The sequence below is a fragment of the Atta cephalotes genome (genome assembly GCF_000143395.1).
Source record: "Atta cephalotes unplaced genomic scaffold scaffold00019, whole genome shotgun sequence".
Taxonomy (NCBI): Eukaryota; Metazoa; Arthropoda; class Insecta; order Hymenoptera; family Formicidae; genus Atta; species Atta cephalotes.
In genome coordinates, this window is record NW_012130083.1 from 1832331 (window position 1) to 1845116 (window position 12786).

Genomic DNA, 12786 nt, shown 5'->3' on the forward strand with positions numbered 1-12786 from the left:
TATATATATATATATATATATATATATATATATATACACAGAGCATTTTTTTGCAGTATTTATATATTGCAAAAAAATGCTTATTAACATTAATAAAAAAATAGACAATTAATGATGATGTTATTTCTAATATATAATTTATATTTATGATTACGTTTCTAATCCAACAAAAGGCGCATATTTTACAGAAAAGGAAAATAATTACAAAGGATATTAAGCATCAAAGCACCAAAATGCGTTTCAATCGAAAAGAATTCTGTATATCATATGATTTTTTTAAATATCTCTAAATTAAAAATTAATTGTATTTTATTTAAAAATAAAAAGTAATTTGATAATAACGCACTTGTCGATAAGTAGTTAAAGTACGTGTATGGTCAGACAAATCTTTGGCTCTAACTCAGGCATTACAGTTTTGGCATTGAATGAGTATCGTTCAATATATACCATTATTATCTAATTGATATAAAAAACGGTAAATTTGTTTGACAATAAGTAGAGAAAATAATCTTGCTCTAGTAGTTTTATACATGACAAAGCAGGTCACTCCACGTATATATTAATCGATAAACGTTGCTTGCAATTTTCTTGAAAAGAGAGATTATTTTAATCGGATTTATATGGTATTTTATTCATATAATGTTAGCATAAAATTAAATGCTTTGCGTATGTTTTATTGTCAAAAATATGTGTTATTATGAAATTATATCTACTGAAAATCGACATTTATCTTTCGTATTCTTATACAATTCATTAATTTCTATAGAAATTGCTTTATATATATTAAATAATGTTTGTGTCAATAATCACATTTGATTAATATTTTTTTACATCATATAGGTTCGCGAAAAGTTATTATTACTTTGGTATCACGAAAATATTCGAGTCTTCAGCGATCGCTTTATAAATGACGATGATAAAAAATGGTTTGATCAGCTCTTATGCGATGTACTGATGAAAAAATTCCATTGTAACGTGGACGATATTATCGGAAAGAAACCATTATTTTATAGCGATTTTTGTAATATAATAGGAGACTATGAAGAGATAACAGACATCGAAAAAGTAATTCATTTTTATTTAAATTAACGCATAACTTAACACATACCTAGTATTTAACATAACATAATAATTTATAAGTAATAATTTATAAGTAATCTTGTAAGATCACTAACAGTTAACAATTGCAACAATACTTAATAATAAATAAAAGTCTGACAATAAATAATAATAAACAGTTAATGTAAAATTTAATATTTTTAAATTTGTATGTGCAATTATTGCCGTTGGACATTATAACACTTATAATTTAAAATGCAAACTTAATTTAAAATTTAGATTTTTTGCATATCTTATAACACTTCTTTAACAAATATAATTGTAATGTTTAAATACAATTATAAAAATTTTGCTTTACATATATTATCCTTTTATATGTTTTATAGATAAGAAATATTCTACTTGATAATTTAGACAGTTATAATGATTTAACGACATCACCGATACAATTAATATTTTTTGAAGATGCAATAAATCATATTTGTAGAATCACACGAATACTTCGACAACCTGGAGGAAATGCTTTACTGCTTGGAATAAGTGGATCGGGTAGATTATAATTTAAGATTAAAATATTTAAATGTTTTATAATTAATAATATCTTTATTTTCTATGTATTATATTATATGTATATATTTTTTCTTATATATGCGTCTTCATCCCTCTGTTTAAGAACTTATATTGTATCCGCTGGAAATACGGAACAGAATATATTGTTGTTCTTATTAGGACGTCGAAGCTTGACAAAGTTTTCATCGTATATCAAGGAATACAATTGTTATCAGATTGAAATCAATAAAGATTATACAATTCATGACTGGCGAGACGACATCAAAAACATAATGCTAAAAGCAGGATTACAAAATCAATCTATTGTTTTTTTGTTTTCTGACATGCATGTAAAATGCAGATCAGAAAATGTGGAGTTAAACGAAAAAGTATAACTTTCTAAGTGCTCTTGTCACTTATTTTAATTTGTATATTATGAATAAATGCTACTGCATTTGTTAAAAGGATATATTTGATATTAAAATGCACCTCAAAGAAATATTTTACAATCTTAATGAAAAATTTCTTAAAGAAAAAAAAAGAAGATAATTTACTTGCAATAATCACTATTTATGATATTTATATATATTTATAGATATTTATAGATAACTGCGTTTACGATAACGAAATTCCGTTTTCATATTTAAACTGTATCTCAGAGATATTCCATAAAATTATACGTTATCTTGTAGATAACGAATGATTCAATGCTGGAGGATTTAAACAATATCTTAAATAATGGAGATATACCGAACATATATCAAACTGATGAAATGAACAAAATATATCAAGCAATGCAAGTACCAGCACAAGAGGCTGGATTTCAAATCAATAGAAGTAACCTTTTCTTCGTTTATCAGAAAACAGTCAAAAGCAACTTCCACGGTGTCATTACGATGAGGTATTTTTATTGAAAAATGTCTGTTATAAATTACATTAATGGCATTATTTATTCAGGTTGCAAATTAATATAATTATATTTATAGATTATATATAGAATTATGTGTTTATAGAAGATTATATCAATTTATAACATAATTTAAATGAAACCATTATAATCGCGATATAATCGCAAAGTATTTCTGGACATAAGTATTTCTGGAAAATTAATGAGATTTATGCGATGTTAGGAAGTTTTTGCAGAAGCAGGAAAACATGACTTTTCCCAATAATTCTAATAAAATACTAGACACGCAATACTCGATTCACGCAGAAATATTGTTTGTCACGATGATAAATCCACGGTAAAGATTCACTGGCGAGATTTGTACGTTTATGACGAATAGATTTTGATATATCGAATGTCACAGAGCTTTTAGTATCCGTGAAATCATTAATTTCATTTTGCGTTACATATATCATGAAGTTAAGTCATGTAAAAGTAATCACATCAAATAAAATATGATAAATATCGCGCAAATGATATTGGCATAAGTTTCCATTAAAATCTATTAAAATAAATATTTAAAAGTAATGGAACTTTGGGACCAATGGATTCAAATTTTAACAAATTAAATATCGTAAATGACTTGGGACAGTGAAAGTAACTTGGAACAGCATGTATATTTGTTAAATTCAATCATGGAATCCATTCATGATTAAATTTAATAAAAATGCTGTCCTAAGTTACCTGCACTGTCCCAAGTCACTTACATTTGTATCCTATACAATCTTTAATCGCTTAAATTACTAAAAGTATGCAAATAGAGTATTTTTCAAAAGTATATAAAAAGAATTAAAATTTGTTTAATAATTCATTCGCTAAATTGAAAGTAATTTAGAAGCTATTTTTTAAGATTTTTAATGTAAAAATAAATTTTTTTTTAATATATTATTGAATTATAAATTATAAATATTAAAAATAATAATTCTTAATATGATTATATGCAACAAGTTTATATTGTTGTTTAATTCAAAAGAGACTCTTGAGAATATAATATCTCTTGAGAATATAATATATCGAGGATTATCGAAGGGAATTACTCTGACAACAATGGAAAAGTAATTATAAATCGTTCAATATTGGTAGATAGATAAAATATGGAAATGACAGAAAGGCCAATGAGAAAATATAGATTATTGATCGATAAATTTAATTTCTTTGCATAGACAGTACTCCATTTGATATTAGTCAATTTTTCATAGAATGTGCAAGTCGTTCACGATTGAGAGATTGATTAATATTGAAATTGTCAATTTCGTAAAAATTTTATCACAAATCTATAATATATTATATTTAATGGGTCTCTTTTTTCTATGATTTTTCTAATAATTTCATCAAGATTATTTTTTTCTTAAACTATATTTTTATGTTTTTTTGTTAATATTTATATTTTAAAGCATAAGGAATTTTATAAATGATGATATTATTTGTTAATCTTTTAATTTTTTAATAAAATTTTGACTTTTTTGTTTTATTTTACTTAATAAGTTTATGTATAATAATATCATATATAAAATGTTATATGAAACGTATTATTATTATTATATATTTATATATGAAACTATAATAATTAAACAGTATATGTGTATAGAAGATTTTCTGAACTATAAGCATCTACAGAATATAGTCTGAAAGGATTTAACGAATTTTCTGCAACAAATTGTTTAAGGAGATTTGCTGAAACATTATCTAATATGTATAATAAACTATACATCGAAAATAAATCAATTGAATTAAATTCAAAGCATATTAATTAAATTGTTTATTGTGAGAACATTTGTAGAATATTTGTGAAACATTAAACTTATAAATTTTTAGAGAATATAATTTACTTTTTCATGTTGCTATTTGATTCTAAACTTAATTATAAAACATCTATAATTTAATCTGCATAAAATAAAATAAATTTAATCTACATACCTCACCATAAATTTCTAATTAGCTTAATACATTTTCAATATTCCAGTCCGATTGAAGATACATTTCGCGCTCGCATCAGACAATTCCCGGCACTAGTAAATTGTTGTACTATTGATTGGTTTTACCCCTGGTCGGATGCCGCACTTCAGGTTTGTACAACACAATAAAGTGTGACATAACTAAAAATATATATGTCTCCACAATTTTTTTTATTATAAGTACCTTTAAACAAAAATCAATATTATGTCTACTTTAAATATGTTGATTACATGTATGTAGATTCTTTTTAAATGTTATTTATATATATATATATATATATTTTTTTTTAAGAATTATATATATATATTTCAATATAATTCTTAAGTTTATAATTAACATATCAACATTTAAAAGTTTTTAAAAAGTTTTAATATAATAATATGGGAGATACTGAGCTGGCTTTTTTTTAAATTTTCTAGTATTCAGTAAATGTATATTGCAGTATATTTGTGAAAAAGTGCTGTGTACGACTGTGTTATTTAACTTGCGCTTTTTTTGTATGCCAAACGAGCATTATTTGTTGTTTTACAAGTAAAACAACAAATATACAAATAAAATGTAAAAATATAAGACATCGTAAATGTATGCGATATTCAGAATTTTCATTCAATATAAAATTTCCTCTATTAAAATATTAGAAAATTAACAGTTTGGTAAAGAGTATCTTAAAACTACTATTTTATATTTTATTTTATTTTAATTAGAACTTACACTAATACACTATTTTAATTAAGAATAATAAGTGACGAACAATATGCTGATCTGATATAAATTATATTGTAATTTTAACTTAATCTAATGATTGTTATCATAATACTCATAGACAATTGATGGACTTAATTAGTAATGTTAGATTTTTGTAAATTGATATTTTAAAAAGAATTAAAAGTTTTAATGTGCAACAAATAATTAAATATGTAAAGTATATCTATTTAAATATGAAAACTTGAAGATTTTGTTCTATTTGATACAATCAAATAATTCTCTTTCGTGAATTAATTATTATATATATGTATACATATATATATATATATATATATAAATATATATATATATATATAAATTAATTGTTTTATCATATAAATAATATTAATAAATTTATATTTTTAATATTTCTAAAAAGTTATTTAAAAAGAAATGTATACTTAAATTGTAATTCATTGTCATTTTAATATTTTTAAAATATTTCATATGTAATTATTAATAAAATATCTATACTAATTATGTAAATAAATAATGAATAAACAAATAAATTAAGTTTGTAAACTGTAACAATAATATTTATTTTTATTTTTAAAGTTATTTATGAACCTTAAAATTTAAAAAATATTATATTGTTATTTCAAGTTTAAATAAAATAATTAATAATTACAATTATTTTAAAAAAAATTATATGGAAAAAATTTATTGACGTATTTATATATTAGATATTCTATGTTTGACATTAAATGTAAATAATAATAATAAATAAATTTCAAGGCTAATAAGAGTTAGCGCGGAAAGAGTTGCGCACAGTTATTGATAAGTAAAAATTATTTCTTCATGTTGATATTTTCTTTATTTCAAAATCTTGAACTTTCGATTCGCTTTGTAGTCATCTTCAGTAATATAATAATTTGATACCGTTCAACTCGGTCAAAAATGTTAAGCAGTCTGTCCTGAATGAGTCACTCTCAGATTTCCAAAACTGTAATGGATTCTTGAACGGAGCACTCAATATAATTCAAAAGCTTTGGAAAAATTTTTGAATTTTTTTATACGATAATTCACTTTACTAATGATACATGTCACGGGCATTTATAACAAAGACAATTTCAATACATCCGTGAGGTTCCGCGTATCAAATATAAAGTCTTATTATTTGACATGTAAAACTTCACGGACGTATTGTCTTCGTTATACATATCCGCAACACGTGTCATTAATAAATTAAAGTGAATTATCGAATTATATTATTATAAGTAAATTATAATTATATTAAGGAAATCCAAAAATTTATTCAAGGCTTCTGAATTATATTGAGTGCTCCGTTCGAGAATCCACTACAGTTTTGGAAATCTGAGAGTGACTCATTCAGAACGGACCGCTTAATGTTTTTGATCGAGTTGAACGATATCAAATATAACGGTATTGTTATATTGTTGAGGATGACTACGAAAGCGAGTAGAAACGTTCAAGATTTTGAAATAAAGAAAAATATTATGAAATAATTTTTACTTATTAATGACTGTGCGCAACTCTTTCCGCCCTGATTCTCATTAGCCTCGAAATTTATTTATTATTATTATTTTAAATATTGAGAGTCCGATTTATTTATTATATTATTAAATGTAAATTTAAAAATTTATTTTTTGTGTACAAGTTGCACATATTGTTACATTGAATTAGAAGATGAAAAAGTGCTTTTAATGATAAGTGTAATGAAATTGATTCTTAACATGCAACGTTTAAACTATTCGTTTCATTACTCATTGCAAGTACTAAAAATTTATAGTTCATAATATATTACATATATCATAGATTTTTATTTGCAGTAAATAACGAAACGTAGTCTTAGTAATTTCGCGACATTATGAATTTAGAACTCCACTTCCCATCTACTCCGGAAATCTCTTTCAGTAAATTAATTTCCAAATGTGAGCACAAATGTAATCCGCGTTTAATCCATTTTGCGTTCATGAGCTAAAATATTTCGAGCGTCATTTCAAAACGTGATATCATGTGGATAAATTTTTTTAGGAGTTATGTTATTAGATTATAATTTAAAAATTAATTTTTGTGATATCTTTAAAAAATCATTTATTTATGTGTAATACAAAAATAGCAAAAAGCACAATAAAATTACGTACATTGATAAAGTAATAAGTATATCTTCCATAATAAGAATAGAAAGCAATTTTAATTTTTTTTATACACTATAAATCTTGTTTATATCTAATGATTTTAAATTATCTATAAAAAATACTATTTCAATGCTCAATTAAAATTAAATTCTTTCTAAAATTTGCTGTCCTGTATCTCATTCAGTACATACCTTAATACACAAGTTTAACATAAATTTACGTATCCCCCAATGTAGTAATTTCTCAAGATTAATAGCAAATTATTACAGTTATACGTATAATGAGCAAATTCAATCTTATTGAAAAGTACAATATATTTTTATTTAGAGCATAGCAACACATTTTCTATCGGATATCAAAGAGTCGATCTCGGATGATATTTTGCAGTCTATCGTAAAAATATGCAAGTATATACACTACAGTGTGATCGACGCTAATGATCGCTTCTTAAAAGTAAATACGCAGTATTAACATTTTACTAGCGTACGAAATTACAATTGTTGTAACAAATAATTCATCTTAGGAACTGGACCGTCATAATTATGTTTCTCCAGCATCACATTTGGAACTGCTATCGAATTATGGTAATCTTTTAAAAAAGAAGAAAGATGAATTAAATTCTACAATGACATATTTATCCACTGGTGAGTAAGAATGAAATTAATTAATTAATATAAAATAAATTAATATAAAATATATTTATTTATTATATTAATAAATGTGAAATGCATACTTAGATAATATTTTAAAATATTTTCTAATATTTATAAGCTAGATTAAGGAAAATATTATATAACATATAGGGTTAAAAAAAAGATTTAGAAAATATTAGATTGCTTTTATCATAAATTCTTATACGATATGATTCTAATTAAAATTATCAAGTTGAGTTGTTAAAATAAAAATCCTTATTTTATGTAATATATATTTCTTATTTTATCATCTTAATATAACATCTTAATGTAACAAATTTCATAGGTCAAAGGTAAATGACCGCTGATAGTTTTCCAGTCTATAAATTTAACGTCGACTGTCTGACAGTGGCTCGTAATTCGTAGTAAATTCGGAATATCGATTTGCTCTGTGTGTCGGTCGTAAATGTTATTCACGTGTTAAAAGGCAGGAAATGAAATATCTCAATTCTTAATACCGTACTTATTACATATAATTCTTAATACATTTATTAACATTTTCAATGTACAGTAATTCTGCAAGTGTAATATATCCAAAAACTATTCTATCTTAATCTATGTTAAATATATTCTTTATAGTAATTCGATTTTGTCTTAATATAAATATTAATATTTATATTTAATATTTGTATTTATTGTGGAAGATACAATTATCTTTTAGATATAATTATCTTTTATATATCATATTTTATATATCACATATTTAATTATCAGTTAATTAAATATCATTTACAATGTTATTATAAAAATACATCCAAAAACTATTCTATCTTATATTCTATGTTAAATATATTCTTTATAGTAATTCGATTTTATCTTAATATAAATATTAATATTTATGTTTAATATTTGTATTTATTGTGAAAGATAGATACAATTATCTTTTATATATCATATATTTAATTAATTAAATTTCATTTACAATGTTATTATAAAAATATATATAAGCATATTAAGTTGCTAAAAACAGAGAAAATTGCGTCCTTTTAAAGACTTTGTATTGATTAACAGCCCGACGAAATGAGAATGCATCTATTTAAACTGTACGAGCCTATGATGAAAATTTACCGCTTCCAATTCGTTTACAATAATGCAAATTAATTACTTCATCTGATTTACATAAATCAGCATACAGTTTGGTCTTTGTAATGCGTATCTTTCTCGAACAGGACTAAATAAATTTGCGAACATAGAAACAGAAGTGAAAGACATACAAGAGATGCTGAAACAAATGAAGCTCGAGTTAGAGAAAACGGCAGAGGCTACAGCAAGAATTATACATGAGATTACACAAGACACAGTAAGCATTTCAAAGTTTGTCAAAGTTTTGAATCATACAAAAACTTCTTCATTTCATGTCTTCTCTACAAAAGATATAACTTAGAAATTAGTAAAGAATTTCGTAACAGAAGTTATTTATTTTAGTATGCTTTATCCTAAAATCTTGAATTGTAAAAGGGATTTTTTCAATGTAATGTTATTTATAATTTTCTTGAGTATCTTATAAATCTCTTCACAAAAAATTTTATAGGAGATTTATGATAAGGAACATTATTGTTTTGTAATAAGATTATATTAAAATTATTATTATTCAAAGTCTTTATGAGGATTATTTCTTCAGAATTTTATTATAATTTAATTAATTCAAAAGAGTTTTAAATAAAATTTTGTAACGTTTTAATAAAATTAAAAGAATAAGAGGTCTTTTGTAAGATTCATATCCCAAGATAATACATGTCTAATACAAAGTATGAGATACGCAATTTAGAAATGAATGAAGAGTAATTAAATAAAAATATTCTGACTCTCTTTTAGCCTTGAAAAAAAATATTGTTACATAAACAATTATTTTTTAAAATAAAACATACAGAATAATTTCTTTATTAAAATTTATACATATGAGTTATATAAAAATCTATTTCATAAAAAAAAGTAAAAAAAGAAAAATACAGTAATTTTAAAGTCATCACATCAAGTAGTAATATTTTGTTCAAGTAATAATATTTAACAATAAAAAAAAGTATAACAAAAGATAAATTATTTTAGGTAAAAAATTTGTATCCTTATAATTTGCATATAAAGCATAATTATCACAATCTTTCACATTTTTATAACTTGTAATAAATTAGTATTATATATGAAAAAGATGATAATAAATAAAGGTACGAGATCGTGTGTATTCCTTGAAAACTTGAAAAAGCGAAGTAATATATATAACACAAACCTTTCACAAATTTATTTTCATATTCCTTTTAGTTCGTGATACATATTTACATTATTTATATATTATATATTATGCACACATTACAATTACTTTATTTTATATCGATTTCATTCTAATGAGAAATTGAAAGAAATGGTTATGACTTTCATAACCTTTGATTACAAAAAATCGATCTTTTTTTTCGAAAATTAATGTTACTATAATTTACTATTTTGTATCTCGTCAGGCCATATAATTTTGTATGACTCATTTTTTATTTGATTTTATTCTACAAATATAAAAGAGATAATCCTTTAAAGGGGAGTTCTTTTATATGTATAGATAAGATGGACATCCTGTATATTATATCATTTCTCTGTATATCAATCTGAATTAGAAGTTTTCATTTCTTATTATCCAAAATGTGGATCTGAAATTTCTGTGGTAAATTAATAATTTTAGATATATTTGTGGGAAACACTATTTAATTAATTATTACTTCTATATATAACTCCTCTATTCTGTTAATATTATTTAATGATTGACGATTGTGTACCAAGGATTTTTATTATTGTAAAGTATTTGATACTCATATCTTGTTTTTCACAAAATATACTTTATGCAATTAACATACAATATGCTTCTTGCAGATTGAAGCAGAAAAAACCAAAGTGGTGGTTATGCAACAAGAAGCAGAAGTATCAAAAATAAAGGAAGAGAATAAAGAAATCAGAGATGAAGTGGAAGCAGATTTGAGTATGTTTTATGCTTGCAAAGCATAGTTATCCTTACAAAAGCCCAAAGAACAATATTTTTAAAATAATATTATTTAAAACAGACATGTATGTACGTGCATATATGTATTGAAAATAACATTCTTGTAGCAGAATATCGCTCCAAGAAAGTATCGCGTGTTATTTACTTTGAAAGTTCCGCTTTCGGGAAAACATATTGCCTCATACAAAGTTTAAACGTCAAAATTTTTCAACAGCGAATTTTACGACTAAAACAACATGAAGTTTATAAAATTCGTGAAAATGTAAAAATGTACACAAATTCGCTCGTGTACATTGTGTAATTTGCATATGTAATTTGCATTCGCTTTATATATTAATAAACTGAGATAAAAATTTTGTAAAAATTTGGATATATGTACATTGAATTATATATTGATTTACAATTTTATATTGATTTATATAACCACGAAAAGTTTGTTTAATTTTAAAAATTAAAATTGAAACTTTAATAAAGCAATGCCTGTGAATTAATATCAAAACTATTACTAATTAAATTTAATATATTTTGCATATTCTATACATTATAGCATATAAAATATAAATATATGTTTTTAAAAATCGTTCACTTTTTTCAATTATTTAAAAAATATACAACGTTTAAAAAATATTATATATTCTGAAACTATTTAAATAAATTAAATATTTTATGTACACAAATATATATAGAAAAGAATATATATATATATATATATATATATACACATATATATGTACTCTTTTTCCTGTAAAAAATATATTGCGTAATAAATAACATCTCGCTTATAAAAAAAAGTATGAAAAATATATTTGACACAAAATGCTCTATTGTATTTCTCAAAAAATTTCTTTTCACACATAATATTTAAGAGAAGATTTCGAGCAACTCTGTTATATGTGAAACTTAACTGTGCTTGTTTGTCTATAAGTTACATATACGTATATACAGGTGAAGTAAAGCCAATGCTCAAGGCTGCTGAAGCCAGTTTAAAGGCACTACGTAAGAAAGATATTACGGAAGTAAAGGCGATAAAAAGACCGCCAATGGGAGTACTCTTAGTGATCGAAGCAATGTGTATTATAAACAACGTGGCACCAAACAAGGTTTTACTCAGAGATATACACAATTTTGCAAATATTTTATGTAATAATTATTAACTATTAAATAGTATTCAAATATCAAAGTAATATTTTTTAATTTGTAATATTTATGTAATTATATAATCGTACAATTGTAATCCATCAATCATTAATTTTCATTATTTTTACAATTTATTTATTCATATTTTATATAATAATATATTATTTTAATGATTTTGTACTTTTTTAGCATTGTTTTAATAAAATATTTCAACTCTGGACATAATTTTAATAAACATTTTGTGAAGAATTTGTAAAGTACAATTTTTAATTTAGTAATAATTTTTTAGTATAATAAATAAATTTTAAAAAGTAAATGATCATTCTTAGCTTCCTGGAAAACTTCCCGGTGAGAAAATATTGGATTATTGGACTCCTGGAATTGAAATGCTAGAAGATCCAGGTCATTTTTTACATACAATGACACATTTCAAAAAGGAAAATATCACGGAGGAAATTATCAATAAATTAAAAGATTATGTAGAAAATCCCAATTTTCGACCAGATAAAGTAAACATATAGTTGTAAATAAATAAATAAATATATATATATATATATATATATATATATACGAGGTGTCTAGGTAAATAATACGACCTAAATTATTTCGTTAGTAGGGCGAGTA

At 23.3% G+C, this 12786-nt stretch overlaps 1 protein-coding gene across 1 annotated transcript in view; it reads left to right on the forward strand.

Moving 5' to 3' along the window:
• The window catches only part of LOC105619175 (dynein heavy chain 1, axonemal-like), a 166845-nt gene that overhangs the window by 141036 nt on the left and 13023 nt on the right, over positions 1 to 12786 (forward strand). The window contains exons 34-44 of the mRNA XM_012200702.1: positions 841 to 1065; positions 1446 to 1608; positions 1789 to 1958; positions 2301 to 2509; positions 4518 to 4620; positions 7681 to 7806; positions 7877 to 7997; positions 9215 to 9345; positions 10899 to 11004; positions 11971 to 12125; positions 12492 to 12671. Of these exons, the coding sequence (XP_012056092.1) occupies positions 841 to 1065; positions 1446 to 1608; positions 1789 to 1958; positions 2301 to 2509; positions 4518 to 4620; positions 7681 to 7806; positions 7877 to 7997; positions 9215 to 9345; positions 10899 to 11004; positions 11971 to 12125; positions 12492 to 12671 (1689 nt within the window). The remainder of the gene's footprint in view (positions 1 to 840; positions 1066 to 1445; positions 1609 to 1788; positions 1959 to 2300; positions 2510 to 4517; positions 4621 to 7680; positions 7807 to 7876; positions 7998 to 9214; positions 9346 to 10898; positions 11005 to 11970; positions 12126 to 12491; positions 12672 to 12786) is intronic.